Source organism: Mus pahari, chromosome X, assembly GCF_900095145.1.
Source record: "Mus pahari chromosome X, PAHARI_EIJ_v1.1, whole genome shotgun sequence".
NCBI lineage: Eukaryota > Metazoa > Chordata > Mammalia > Rodentia > Muridae > Mus > Mus pahari.
Genome location: NC_034613.1, coordinates 72053434 through 72069584, shown reverse-complemented (window position 1 = coordinate 72069584; position 16151 = coordinate 72053434). Strand labels below are relative to the sequence as shown.

The window sequence follows — 16151 nt, the reverse complement described above, 5'->3', positions numbered from 1 at the left end:
GTAATATAAGTATCTGTGAATGGAAAAAAAGTGAAACAAAATTTAATTTTATGAAATGCAGTCAGATTTGTTATGATTATTAGAAAATAGAATGTAGTGCATGTAAAGTTGCCTAAAATAAAGAGTAGTAAATATAAAACTATGTATATGTTTTCTATATTACACAATAGTAAATGTTTTACAGTAGAGATGCACTAGGATATAATTGTCAAACATAGCATCTGGTTCTCCACAAAGAAGCATTTTATGGTTTATTTAAAAGAATTTTAATCCTTGTCTTCATCAATAAAACAACAACCTAATAAAATGAGAATTCCTATATTTTCTTTGATTTTAGAATATTATATACAGGAAAAACAATAGGGTTTGTTGTTGGTAAACAACAAAAAATGGCTAAAGAGTGGTATTATTCTTGGAGACACTTATCTTTCAACTAAAAAGTCACAAAATCTTCCCAGAAGCTAGTATCTTAATCTGGAAATTGTGTAACTTAGCTTCATGAAGTTATTTCCACCTGACTAATCTGAAACCTACAAAGTTAAGAAAGATCCACATATTTGCTTTTTTATTTAAAGAAAGGTAAGACATAATATGATTCAAACATTATGTTGGATTCAAATGTGCTGAACATAATAGGATACCAAAGATAATCCTTACATCACTTGTAAAAAGAAAAGTGAAAAATGAGGGGAGACATGAAGTGACAAGGATATGAAAAATAGATGAAACAATATAGCGAGATGTGGAGAGTAGACTAGCATGTTCTATAAACAATATCCAGGTAGAAATGACATCATCCATATATGTATCTTTGGACATGGAAATATTCCAATTCATAAGCAAAGATTTGCAAATAAAAAAAACAAAGGTAATGTAAGAAGTAGACACAGCAAGAAGGATGTAAGTTGTAGAAGTGATAAACCCTTTAGTTTCACCATCCACAAAGCTGCAAGATTTTGTACCTCATATTTCCTATAATTACAATTTTCTGTTCCTTTTTGTGATATCAAGGTGTACTAGGTATTATATAACATTTGGAATATTTATCCTCCTTTGACTTTTCCTATACTAAAGATTTTCTTTGTATGATTATGCAACTACAAATTTTAAATTACTAATATATCACATTAACTGCAACTGTCTATGTTTAAATGGACATTTTGAAATTGTTAACAAAGAAAACATTATTTTTCATTGAGAAATCACCCTTCAGAAAAATGTTTTACTATTATCTGTCACATAAATGAGAGGCAATATGATATCTCAAAATAAATGATTTTTAAAATAATATCTACTTCTTGAATTAGAGTTCTAAACAAGATTTTTTATTGTAATATCAGAAAAATGATACTTTTATGAGCTTCTACATAGTTTATCAGTCATGGAAATGATCTCTACAAGACCTTCAGCATGGTAAATTTTAGAATACAATAAATAACCTGCGGTTTCAATTATTTTCTTCCTCATACCTCTCTATTTGGTTAGGTGCTGATGAAACAAGCACATTTTAGAGGTAATTGTACCACTTTGGAAGAAAACCTTTTTGTGTTACATGAAAATTACAGTTCTTCAGTATCTTCTTGGAACATATTTGGTCCTAGTTTTCAGGATCACAATTTCCTGTACATTTTGGATGGAAAAAGGTTAACATGTCTGAACTGTACAAATAACATAGTAGAATTGTTGCCAAAAGTGAAGGAGAAGCCTAAGAACATCTTTAAAGGTTAAAAGCATATGTGGAGGATACATTTAAAGGAGCAGCTTCATTATGTAAGGGAACAGACATACTAGCAGATGCAGATAGAGAAGAGACCACAATGAGTAGAGCCTGGAAGTAGGCTAAAATTGAGAGTCTTCTAACATGCAGCTAGAGACACGAGCTCTGGGGGTACTGGTTAGTTCATATTGTTGTTTCACCTACAGGGTTGCAGCCCCCTTCAGCTCCTTGGGTACTTTCTCTCGCTCCTCCATTGGGGGCCCTGTGAGCATCCACTTCTGTGTTTGCCAGGCACTGGCATAGCCTCACAAGAGGCCGCTATATCAGGGTCCCTTGAGCAGAATATTGCTGGCATGTGCATTAGTATCTGGGTTTGGTGGCTGACAGGGTCGGGGGGAGGGTATAGGGAACTTTTGGGTTAGCATTTGAAATGTAAATAAAGAAAATATCTAATAAAAAAGAAAGAGCAAATGAAAAAATGAAATGGAAAAAAAATTATTCCCTATGGAAGTTGTTCGATGCCTGTCATCTTCTTTGAAGTGATATGGGAGTACTGACAAGAGTAGAAATGTATCATTGTCAAAGAGGGAGGGGATTAATTTAATAAAATATCTTTAAATGCCATAAAAATTGAGGGTCTGGAGATTTTAAGTGAAAATTTGTTCCCAGTTTTATTTAATATTATAATATAAACAATGGCTATCCCATTAGTTACAAATGGGAAATATACAAATTCAAACAAAGAAGTATAGAATTTTTTGAAAATTTTAACCTTTTATTCTTCTCTTATTCATTACATGTCAACCACAGTATCCCCTCCCTCCACTACACCCAGTTCCTCCCCTTTCTTTGCATATAAACTCCTCCTCTGTCTCCCCAAACAGAAGGAGGAGAAGGAGAAGGAGAAGGAGAAGGAGGAGAAGGAGGAGAAGGAGGAGAAGGAGGAGAAGGAGGAGAAGGAGGAGAAGGAGGAGAAAGAGGAGGAGGAGGAGGAGGAGGAGGANAGGAGAAGAAGAAGAAGAAGAAGAAGAAGAAGAAGAAGAAGAAGAAGAAGAAGAAGAAGAAGAAGAAGAAGAAGAAGAAGAAGAAGAAGAAGAAGACCTCCCAGGGATATCCAATGACCATGTCTTAACAAGATAGAATAAGACTGAGCACAAACTCACATGGTAAAATCTTGATTTACAATCTGTCCTGCCTGAAAGTCATATTGGAGTGGCATATAATTTGTGGGAGCGGCCATCCCATTACTAGACCAACTTATAACCCATGCCCAGAAATGTCCTTAACTTTGACACTGCTTGGATGGATAGGTACCAGAGGCAGGACAGCCAGACACTCAGAATAGAAACAAACACAACTGGCAAAAAAAGTCAATGAAAATATCACTGATAAAATTCAGCTATGCTAACACATTGTTGCCTAGTCCAGTGGTCATCAGAGGGGCATCAATGAGGAACCAACTGGGAGCAGATCCAGAGACCCACAGCCAAACAATGGAATGCTTATATAAGAAATTAAACATGGTAGGAATTGATGAATATCTCAAAATATAGTCCTTTGTAGGTAGTGACTCTCCCCACCCCCTCTCTCTTTTTTTCTGTTTGGGTGTGTGTTTGATCAGTAAGAAAAACTTCCAACACATCCATGAACCTCAAAATATGCTAAATGAACTAAATAAGGCACAAGGAGATACATACTTTATGGTTTTACTTACATGTAATACCTGAACTAAGCAAATCACAGAGCTACACAGTAGATAGAGAGAATACCAGAGGCTAAAGAGAGAACTCTTTAACCTTAGTAGAGTTTTAGTGTGGGGTGAAGAAAAACTGATTATGATGATGGTTTGTAACCAATGCCAAGGATTATGTAATAAAATGCCTACCTGTCAAATTTGATGATATAATGTCTTATGGATGATTTTAAATAATAAAACAAAACTATGAAGTTATATATTTTAAATAGATGAATTTTTGACATGTTAATTTTATGTTAGTGAACAAGATACAAATCCCAAAAGATTATAAGAGTTGTCACTGCGCTATTATTTTACTTGTTGATAGACAGTCAGAATGGAAGCAGATGCATACATGAATATTCACTGGACTAATGACAGATTTTGTAGCAGTTAAGCAGTAGGGAAGTATTTCCATGGAATAAATAAATGCTATTGGGTCAAAATAATTTGGATTAAAATATAAATTTTTGTGTACAGTTTGTTTTTAAAAATATGCATTAAGCTTATAAACGCTTTATATTTTACATCAATGTTAGAGTGTATCCTTGGTGGAAAAAATCAGGACTTGCAAAGTAAAGGAACTGGAAATTGAGTCCTTTTTGAGTATATTACGAATGCACTGTTTAGTATTTAAGTCTGTATTCTTGGCCTAAAATAGTAATTGTATATCATATCACTTCCTGATTAATTACACTTCATATTAATTGCTTTATTAATGTTTCAACTAATGGAATATTTTTTCCAAAAAACATTGGCTCACACTTTGCCTTTGGTCATTAATGTAAAGTCATCCACCATCACCTATTGCTTTGTGTTTATAGCAAAATATACAGGCAAATCACATAGGTTACAAACCAAAAGAATAATCCACACTTCTGCTTCCTTCCAAGAAAAAGCTCAGAAAACAAAGCAAATAGAAACAGTTTCAACACTTAACACATGTGACAGAGAAGATGGTTAATATCTAACCTTTATCCACTGGAGATTTGTCTGTTTGAGCTTCTTTTCAAGTTTATCTTGCTCTTCTGGTCTTATGGGAGCACTTACAAGTGCTGCTCCTCCTGTTTCATTTAATTGTTTTAGAATTCCCTGGCGCAGGGGCAACTCTTCTGCCAGTAACTGAAACGGACAAATACAACAACATTTAAAATGAATTACAGTGCAACTCCAACTACCTTTGAGTCACCTTTATTGATTAGTCTATCAAAGTGAAGCGACTCTACTGAAGGTCCACTGGCACCTAAAATACCAAAACACTTCCAAAGAGCACATAGCTGATGGGCTGAAACAACTGCATCCAAGAAAATAAACCACTACAGAGGACTAAATTATTTTGTTCCCTTGAGAATGTTTTCAAGTGAAAAATGTTACATGACATATAGAACTCTAAAAGAATATAACAAGCAGTTATTCTAAAAGCATATGCTTTATCAGAAATAGAACATTTGGACTGTCTCTATCATACTCCCAGGTATTTCAGCATGTCATAACATACAATAGCATGCACATGAGTAGACAATATCTTTCTCTTTCTCTCCCCCCACCTCTCTCTCTCTCTCTCTCTCTGTGTGTATGTGTAACCTCACTTCATCTTAAAATATGGAAATAACAATAGTATTAAGCATAAAGGATAATAATTATTTATCCTATAAAGTAATTGTTATTGTCACTTTGTTTAGAAGAACACTGCTTCATTAGAAGATTTAAATATAAACTACAAGGTCATAAGGCTAATAATTATTAATAGAAGTAGTAATTCAAACTTGGAAGATTCCATCCTGAAATTTAAATTTATGATCTTCCATTTAGGATCATATTGTTATTACACTTTTCACAAGATGCACGTATCTACCAGTGATCATAACTAAATTTTATTTGGAACTGCAGGATCCAACAGAGGAACTACTAAAATCTAACCTAATATAAAACCTCCTTAGATGTTTATACAAACTATATTTCATAATGTACATATAGCTGCTAGTGGTTACAACAATACATGAAGACCTTTTCTATATTTATAGAAAGTTCTATTGTACATTATTATCTAGGTTGTCCAGGAAGAATAAAAAAATCAATATGCAATTATTCATAAATGAATACTGCTAAAAAGTCCACACAATAAACTATCAATTATGCTATTTATGGCATTTAATAAGTTCAGGAAAGATGGCTTTACAGAACAGACTGTATTTATTCCCCCCCCCCCCCAGGGAGTAGTAGTTTACAAATGGCTCACAAGCTTTCAGTACTGAAATGTCAAATATATATTATAATAACTGATATATAGTATGCTTTTAATATTTGTCTACTGATCTAAGCAACTGTTTTTCATTTGTGGTCTCCATCATGATAGGATGTAACTTTTAATGTTTTCTTTGTTTCACAGAAGTAAAGGGTCCATTTGAACTATAATTTGCCTGAGTAAACCAACTGAATCATTGAAAAATAAGCAATTCTACTTTTGTTTTATTTTATAACACTCTACAATGACAGGAACAGCTACAATGTTTCACATGATGATTAAATAAAATATAGTTGTAAATAAATTTCATATTTGACATATAGTACATGAAAATATTAATTTTCATTCTCTTTTCACCTTTACTTTTAAAATTAAAATAACATAGTTCCAAAAGACTTCCTTTTTGAAAACTAAAATCATAAAATATAAATTAGCCACATAATCAGGACACATCAGTGAGCCAGGTGAGGTCCTAGCAGATATGTTTGAGTTCATACAAAAACAAAACTATCTCTCGAATATGCTGTGTGTCTAGTGAACTAGTATGGAATGTGAACCAATGTGAAAAGTTCAATGTTCACATGAAGTAAGCCCAAGCTAAACACTACTTTTGGTTAATATAAGTAGTAACTGATACAGTATTACTTGACAATGTCTCCAATAATAAATGAAATTATTCATTAGTGAAACGCTCAGTCTCCAGTGATGTAGTATAAAGCAGATTGTAAAGTTCTTCCCACTTATATATAGAGATTTTTTGATTTCACACTTGGCTCTTCAGTTTTCAAATTTATTTGAAATTATAAACCCTGAAATAACTCTAAAACAAATTAAATTATTTTTCAAAACAAATGGTAGGCACTTTGTGTGTATAAAGAACATATATGTATCTAAACACACATATATCCATCCATATGTATGTATATGTATGTATGCATGTACATATGTATGTGTTATGTAAGTATGTTAAATAACAGTCATTTGGTTAAAAAAGTAAAGTTGGGAGAAAAAACATACTGTTAAGAACTACAGATAACATAATGGATAGCAAATCAATGATTAAATACATTAAAATAGATTTATATGTGCTTTATACAAATAGGCCCTGAGGATTTTAATAAGAGAAATTACCTTGACTTGTTCAAGTTGTTCTTTTAGCTGCTGCTCATCTCCAAGTGGAGTAGTAGCAATGTTATCTGCTTCTTCCAACCACAAAACAAATTCATTTAAATCTCTTTGAAATTCTGACACGACATTCTTTTGTTCTTCGATCCTGTATTAAGAATAACAAAATTCTTGTAAATGATACACCTCTCAGGGATTTAGGGGGATGCCAGAGTGGTAGGACAGGAGGTACTTTGTGGGTGGGGGAGCACCCTCATATAGGCAAAGGAGAGGGGGGAGGGGGGAAGATGTGGGAGGAGGCTTGTTGAGAGGTAACTGGGAAGTGGGATATCATTTGAGATGCAAATGAATGGAATGATTATTAATAATAATAAAACAGCAAACCTAACCAACCAACTGACCAAACAAAGCAACAGCAATTATGTTTTTAAAAAGCAAGCTACTTAAGAGATAGCCATAATATATGATTTATCTTTCATCCACTTTGAACAGTTGTTTTAAAACTTCAAAAACTACAAAAATAGGTCAAGAAAACTCTTATTTCAAGAATTGCAGTACCCTGTTATTACATTCAGGAAGACTTCACTACCTAGGCAACAGTGGCACTTAGCCTTCAAAAACTCTTAGGTGGGAGGAGCTGTCCTAATACTAAGATACTTAGCAGCACTTGTGGCCATTATGCATAAGATTCCCAGCTGTGACAAGCAAAAATATCTTGAGGCCTAATATTTCCTCCTTCTGGAAAACTAATCTAGTAATAGAAATACAAATATGAAACTGCATGGTTTAAAGAAAGATAAATTAGAGACTATCTAATGGTAAATAACACAAATCTTCTCATTGAAGAGACAAACATAACAAAAATGACATACAGGGTATGATATCCTGGTGGATGTTTTTATTTATATGAATGCATATATTGTATATATTTTAATTAGGCATAAATTCACTTTTACATATTAGATTGGAAGACTTATGGGTAGACAAAACGGTTTATATTTAAAATAAATTATGTTTGCTTTTGTCATCTTTTGGGAGATCTAATAGAACCCTTTAACCGAAAATAATGTACATACGGGAAAGTACATATATCATTATGTATAGCTCAAAGAAAATACACACTTAGATTCATCATACAGAGAAATTATTATAAGAAGTACCTTGCTTCCTTCTCACTATCATGTATCCATTAACCTTTCACTGTGATATTCTGTAATGTAAGCATTATGTAAAAGTAGTAATATTATATGTCATCCTTTATGTCTTGCTTTTTGAGTAAAATTTATGTTTATAATTCTACATGCTTTGTTGTCATGTATTTATTCTCTTTATTGTATCCTATAATATTCCATAAGAGTACAATGATAATTTGGGCTGTTTCTATACTTTTTAAATGTGGTTAAGAATTAATATTTTTTAGCCACAGGACAGCTTGAATAGGAGTCTGATATATCTGTCGCCTGAGAGGCTCTCTCAGAGCCTGACAAATACAGAGGTGGATGCCCTCAGCCAACCATTGGACTAAGCATGGGTGTCCAATGGAGGAATTAAATAAAGGGCTGAAGTAGCTGAAGGGCTTTGCAGCCCCATAGAAAGAACAATAATATTAACCACCCAGACCCCCAGATCTGCCAGGGACTAAACCACCAACCAAAGAGTACACATGGAGGGACCCATGTCTCCAGCTGCATATGTAGCAGAGAATGGCCTTGTTGGGCATCAATGGGAGGAGAGGCCCGTGAAAGGTTTGATGCCCTAGTGTAGGAGAATGCCAGGGTGGAAAGGTGGAAGTGGGTAGATGGGTGGGGAGCACCCTCATAGAAGCAGGGGGAGGGGGTGGGATAGGGGTTTTCTGGGGGTTGAACCAGGGAAGGAGATACTATTTGAAATAAAACAAAGAAAATATTCATTAAAAAAGAATTTATATTTTACATCAAGTTAAATAATTATTGATAATTTAATATCTTAAGAAAATGTATTGCTAAAAATCATTAAATCATATACCTCTTGTTGAGAATCTTCCATCCAATGAGAAGAAGTATCAATGTTATCAAGTTGTCTCTCTTTTTCACAGTTTTGTTTACTAGGAATTTTGAACTATATATGTGGATTGTCCAGTTTTATTTATTAAATAATATTTATTTATAAATAATGTGGATCACTCCTTATTCTCAATTACATTTTCATTGATTTCACTTTTCTCTTATCAATTTTTAAATGAAAAATATTTAATCATATTTTTAATTGTAAATTTTATATAGATATCTAATTCTTACAGAATTCTGCACTTGATTTCTGTACAAGACATTTGTTGAATTAGAAATTAACTTTTGAATGCTGGAAGAGTATTCTGTAATCATACCCCAGTATATAGGAAAGAAGCTTCAGACAGAAAGAAAAAATAGAATTTTCATCTGAATTTTATACATTTCTCTTTTACTTTCCAAAGTCTAGACAAAGGGACTGCAAATCAGTAATACTTAGGGTAAATTTGGTCTATTGTTTGATTTTATGCAGTTCTGAACATATACATTATTTTCACCATTCTTGATAACATTTTGGTCTCTTTTCTGCGTTCTTCAAATACACTAGGTAGAATTGCACTTCTGTCTTGGAATTTCTTTTCTTAAATTTCAAATGTGGGCGCTTGTCACGTTAGGTAGTTTTACATAGTAATCCTACTATTTGTTGTCCCTGTTTTTTGGCTTCCTTTTTAGTCCCTAAAATTGACATATTTTATCCTTTTGATTTTCTTTGATGTACTCTCTTTCTCACATGTGAAATTGTACTCCCTTAGTGAAGGCCTTATGTGTTGTTATTTACATCTATAGTATCTGCATTCTGACAATATATGGGATAGAACATATGCATAGTAAATATATGGTGAGTGAAACCATAATGAGTGAAACCAATATATGGGATAGAACATATGCATAGTAAATATATGGTGAGTGAAACTCAAATAATGAGTCTATCATTATTTTCAATTTTCTTTGCCTTCCCATCCTAAGAGAACCTTTCCCATATTTTAAAATACAGATTGTAAGATGTGGCGTAATTGATTCCCCATTCTATGCTATTGTGTTTTATTTAAAGACTTCTTAAACTACTCAGCAATATCATTCTGGGTATGAACAAAAGGGTGGTGTTCGTCAAGTCAGGGAAAGGGGTATCCAAGATACAATTTTCAAAACACATGAAATCAATTAGAAGGAAGACCAAAGTGTGGATACTTCGCTTCTTCTTAGAATGGGGAACAAAATACCCATGGAAGGAGTTACAGAGACAAAGTTTGGAGCTGAGATAGAAAGAAAGACATTCCAGAGACTGCCCCACCTGGGATCCATCCCATAAACAGCCACCAAACCCAGACACTATTGCATAAGACAGCAAGATTTTGCTGACAGGACCCTGACATAGCTCTCTGTTTTGAGTCTATGCCAGTGCCTGGCAAATACTAAAGTGGATGGTCACAGTCAGCTATTGGATGGAACACAGGGCCCCCAATGGAGGAGCTAGAGAAATTACCCAAGGAGCTTAAGGGGTCTGCAACCCTATAGGAGGAGCAACAATATAAACTAACCAGTACCCCCAGAGATGTGTCTCTAGTTGCATATGTAGCAGAGGGTGGCCTAGCTGGCCATCAACGAGAGGAGAGGCCCTTGGCATTGTGAAGATCATGTGCCCCAGTACAGGGGAATGCCAGGGTCAGGAAGCAGGAGTGGGTGGGTTGGGGAGCAGAGTGGGGGAGGGTATGGGGGGTTTTGAGGATAGCATTTGAAATATAAAGGAAGAAAATACGTAATAAAAATGCCTTAAAAATAAATAAATAAAAATGATACCATATAAAGGGTTTTAAAAAACAAGACAGCTTCATTTCTCTGACATATTTTTGTCATATGCCTATATAGTGCATACACACACACACACACACACACACACACCCCACACACATATTTTTGTCATATGCCTATATAGTACACACACACACAGACACAGACACACACACATACACACAGAAACACACACACACACACATATGAGTAAAATATAAATTAAAAAGCTGACTTATTACTAAAACGTTCTCCAGTTTTTAGTCTAGGTGTCCTGCATCAGTTGTTGTTTCAAGGTGATTAGGACAATTTAAATTTCTAGTAGTAGGAATACTACTACCATTGCTTCCATAAACCGTATAGGAAAATGAATTATCGCAGGTGCCAGAATGCCAGAACTTTGTTTTAGAACCCGGGATAGAATTGTTTACTTTCAGAATCTGGTAAAAATAAGCCCAAATCAAGAATAAAATTTCAAAAGCTTCTGTTAACTCTCAAATTATATAATTGCATGTTTTCACTCTTAAATGTATTCAGCTAAGAAAACAAATGTACTTAATCATTGCAATTAAGTTTTATATAGTTAATTCTAATTAAATCTATAAACATTATTTACCTATTTTCTTATTTTAATATTATAGTGGGAGTAGGGCTGGGTTTGGGGAGTCATAGAGCATTTGCCTAATATGTATAGGACCTTGTGTTCAATCTCCAGAAGCACAAACACAAAACAATTATAATTAATTGCCTTATGTTATTGGTTATTCTGAGAAAAACATTCTTAAGAATCAGAGTAATAAAGTATAAGTGGATATGACCTATTTTACCCTTCCGTTGTTACTAGGTATTAAGTTTAGTTATAATTACTGATTGTAACAATCTTACATTTGTTTATTCATTTTGGCCTATATATTAGATAAATTCATTAGAATAAGATATAGCTAAAATAATGAATTTGAATATTCATTGTTAAATTATTTTTTGTAATACTGCCATTAGAGCTACTCATGAGCTACCATCAGATGGTAGAAAGTGCTTTGCTCCGCATGCTTTCCTAGGTTTTAAATATTTCTATTTGGCCGGGCAGCACACGCCTTAAATTCCAGCACTTGGGAGGCAGAGGAGGCAGATTTTTGAGTTCCAGGCCAGTCTGGTCTACAGAGTGAGTTCCTGGATAGCCAAAACTACACAGGGAAACCGTGTCTCCAAAAAAATTCAAATAAATAAGTAGATAGATATTTCTATTTATATATACTTAGTAGAAAAATTGTCATAATATAGTCTATTAATTAAAATATTGAATATATTTTTGATAATGAAATGTTATTGATATAAAATCTCTGTAGGTTTTTAATGTCAATTTTGTATTGTATAATGTTTTTATTTTTGTTCAATTATTTGTTTATGTAAGCTTTTCACACTGTTCATAAATATATTTATTCAGAACACATTTGTGGTTCTCTTTCATCTTTTAGATTTTTTTTTCTGGTTTCATTTGTTTCTAAAAACAACTTGTTTCTAAAATTATTAATCTATCTTTAATTCATTGGAGTTAAGTTTCTTACCATGAAGTGTTTCTAGATACTGACATTATTTCCTTTGCAATATCAGTTCTGTATTTACTTATGAATCTTTCTTTTATAACTTATGTACTATTGAGTTTCTGTTGTTGAATAATAATTTACTGTGGTTGTTTTTATATAAAATATCATAGAATACATCTAATACTTTTAACTTCTGGTGAGTTAGCCGCCTCTGATTCCTTAGCTCTTCCAAGTTAAGTAATATCCTATTTGCTTAAATCATAAAATAAATCTAAGTGAAGATGAGTGTGGTTGTATTAAATCAATAAATTAATTTGTGAAAATTATCATCTTTCAAATGTAATTCTGCTGTATTTTCTGACTATAAATTGGCCATTGAAGATATACAGAGTTCATCCATGCATTAAAAATAATTAAGTTTAACTTATAATTAACCTTCAGTATTAGTTTGAAAGCAGTAACTTGCAGATGATTTTATAGATTTTAACTTTATACACTAATTTATAAGACATGTGAAGAACCTCTGGATAGAAGAAGCCATCTATTACGTAGTAAAAGCTATGGGTAAGAGCTTTGTTACAATCTAATTACACATCAAAGAAATCTTTCTCTCATGATTTAATTCTTAAAACGGATGGAACCTTTTAAAATATGAAAGCACTTAATAGTCATTTATTATCTTGATTTTTTATAACTCAAAAAAAGTATATATAAAGGTAGTACAAACATTCCACCTGGACCTTGTTATAATCTGCTGCTCCAAATGCATGCGTTTCCTGAAATTTCTAAAGTATCAACATAAAGTTTGAAAAGCTGAGATTGGGGTTTATGTATTCAGATGACTGGAGAAAAGCAAAGGAATACAGTTTTCATTTGAAGACTTGTCTCTTGACAGAACAATTTAAGTGTGTTTTATGTTGGCATTCATCAGATGAAGTGTTCTTTCTTTGTTTGCCTACTTGCTTAATGCTTATGGTAGGATTTATTCAGGCATGTGGTACTAATAATAATGAATGAGATATTCAGCATTTCCCATCTGCAATTAAATGTGAAATATTTTACTTTTAGAGTGATTTTATACGTTTATCTTTTTTTTTTAATCTACAAGAATGACTTCCATTTGAAATGTGGTTCTGTTACCATTTACATTTTAAACACTGGTGAAAAAATTGATGAAAGTATGTACTGTGATAGGGGAGATTTTAATGCTTAGAAAGGAACAGTTATCAATGTAATTTAATGTAAGTTAAAAATGTCAATACAGTTTATCCCTAGACTTCCTTTTATTTCAGGTTTATCTTTTTGCTATTCTGTCAGTTGACTTCTACAGGTCATTATAATAGTTATAAGTTGAAATCAAGACTATCCAATATCTTGCCATTTGAGAATCTTTAGACAAATTAAAAAATATTGTAACAAAAGAAATAACATGGACAGGTCAGCCTCCCTCATGGTAAATGTCAGAAACAAAATTACACTGAACTGGCTTGTAGTTGGGTCCTCAAATTGTGTATCTGTATGTGAATAACATATGAGGGTCTTCAAGGGTATCTATATAATCACATTATTAAATGGTTATCATATTTTATGAATGTTCGGAAATGAATGAAGCTTGACAAGAGTTGGTCTGAAAGCTAAATAAAAAGCAAATGTTTCCATGTTTTTAGCTAACTGAGGGCATTTGGAAGAATTAACTCCCACAAGACTCTAGTTTCTTTGGCTTAATATTTGGATAAATGGTAGGTACCTCACAGTGTTTTTATAAGTCTTTGTGTGCTCTAAGAAACCCCAAATGTTCACCTAATGCTTCATTAGCAGCTTTCAAAATATGGTAGATAAAAAATATTATGGATCAAATCAAAAAGGAAGAATATGATTAATGCACATTTTTAAACTAACTCAATTTTGCCAAAGTGTGCATGATTATATGCAAAAAATTATAACACCTGTAAGAGTATGCAAGGGAACTATTGAATTCAGAATTTTTAATGTTCCATCTGACAGCTTTAATTCAGTTTTCTGACAAACTGCTTTGACATTTTTTTCCTGGGAAAATTCAATTCAAGCTTAATGCCAATCTGAGTATGTGTGCAATCAGCTGAGAATCGATCTAGGTGAACCATATCAATGATTAAAATGTAGCAAATATTTCTGAAGGTTTGCTAGTGTCTGATACAATATAGAAACTGATATTGTTTTGTACAATTTGAATGCTATTGCTAAAGTATATACATATATACATATATATATATATATATATATGTACATATATATGTATATATAATAAGACAAGGAAATGCATATAGATAATGGCATAGTGTTAAGTGCTTCAAGATCAAAAGCATCTGAAAGTAGCAAAGTATGATAAGAAATGTTGAAAACAGGGTGCCAGAGAGTGGTCAAAATTCACTACTGACCATAAAAAGTCTTACTGAGTTGATGGTACTGGAGTAAAATGCACATGGCACAGAGAAGATTGCTCCTCATTGAAAATATCAACTTTCCAACTTGCTCAGCTATCATTTTCCAGTTTCTTTTATCATTATTTATTTCCAGTTACATGATTAGATTTTAACAAATTTCAGGTCAAACTCATAACCCAGCCCTGACCACTTATCTCAAGTCATAGGTGATCCTGTTTCATTTCAGAGATAAAGACATGAAGGCCATTCAAACACTTAGTGTCACACACATGGACAAAAAATCAAAGTTCCACTGAAAGCCTTCTGATTCACAATCAGGAGCAAGCTCCTTGCTTACCAGAAACAATATTTAAAAGGATGAATTCACAAGGTATCCCCAATATGCTCACCTCCAGAAATGATCTTTTCTTAGAACAATAAATTGAAGTATACTATAGGAAGTTCAAACAATAGCAAGCACATGAGAATTAGACAAAATTAACAAAAAGAAGGAATGTTTCATACACTGCATAATGTTTAGCTGTGAGTCTAGTATTTATCCCCATCTGTTGTAGGAGGAGGTCTCTCTAATGATAGCTTACCAAGACACTGATCACATCTTACTTTTAAATAACAACTTGAATTAGATTAGGTGATAAATAAATACAGGTGAAGGAGCATGTCATGTTATCACTGTGAGAAAGAATATTCTAAGCAGAGAAAATGGGGACAAAGATCCTGAGGCAGGGAAGTAAAATCTTTCCAAAAATGATAGACACGAAATAAGTCAACAAAATATTTTCAATGTAATGGAATGGGAGGGAGACAGTAGGGAGAATCAAAAGGCCAGATCCTTAGAGGTTCTATTTCTTTCCATATCTTTTGCCACAGTATTCTCTACCCCCACCTCACTGCCAGGTCTGACTTATTTCTGCACCCTACCTTATCTCCTCTTTCATCCATTATTGATACTGCAGAATTAGAAATCTTTCTAAAATGTCTCTAGCCATGTATTTATAACATCAGTAACTTCCCAGTTCCAATACTATGGAACCAAACACTTGAATAAGGGTAAAAAAGCTCTTTGGGATTTTTAAAATCTTATTTTTCTTTTTCATATATTTTTCTTTATATCCCTTAAGCTATTACAGAACTTATTCTTCTTTGAAATCCATGGTGTCTATCAAGACTTATAGTGAAATATTTTCTGTGCCAGAAATACTTTCCTATGCATATGAATTTAAGCAATTATTGGTTACCTTGCCATCACAAATTAGACCTTACTTACTCCACAGACATTTCCACAATTATTGTGTGCATTGTTATAACAGTTCATAGTATTTCCTATTATATCTTTTAACCTATTATAAGAAACAACATTCTGATCATACTCTAATTTCAGGACATAGCATATATTATCTTTTTAATTATTAATAATAGCTAAATGATAAAATCTTAATTATACATTTCAAAATAATAACATTATTCACAGCCAACTTAAAGAAAATTTTCAGTGGAAAAGAACCTGTATGTATAAGATGGTAAGGTTT

At 32.9% G+C, this 16151-nt stretch overlaps 1 protein-coding gene across 8 annotated transcripts in view; it reads right to left on the bottom strand.

The window, feature by feature from the left end:
• Positions 1 to 16151, bottom strand: part of Dmd (dystrophin) — a 2621826-nt gene that overhangs the window by 835226 nt on the left and 1770449 nt on the right. For all 8 annotated transcript variants that reach the window (XM_029534042.1, XM_029534043.1, XM_029534037.1 and 5 more), the window contains exons 46-47: positions 6829 to 6970; positions 4425 to 4574 (exon numbers count right to left, since the gene is read on the bottom strand). In XM_029534042.1, coding sequence (XP_029389902.1) covers positions 4425 to 4574; positions 6829 to 6970 — 292 coding nt within the window. The remainder of the gene's footprint in view (positions 1 to 4424; positions 4575 to 6828; positions 6971 to 16151) is intronic.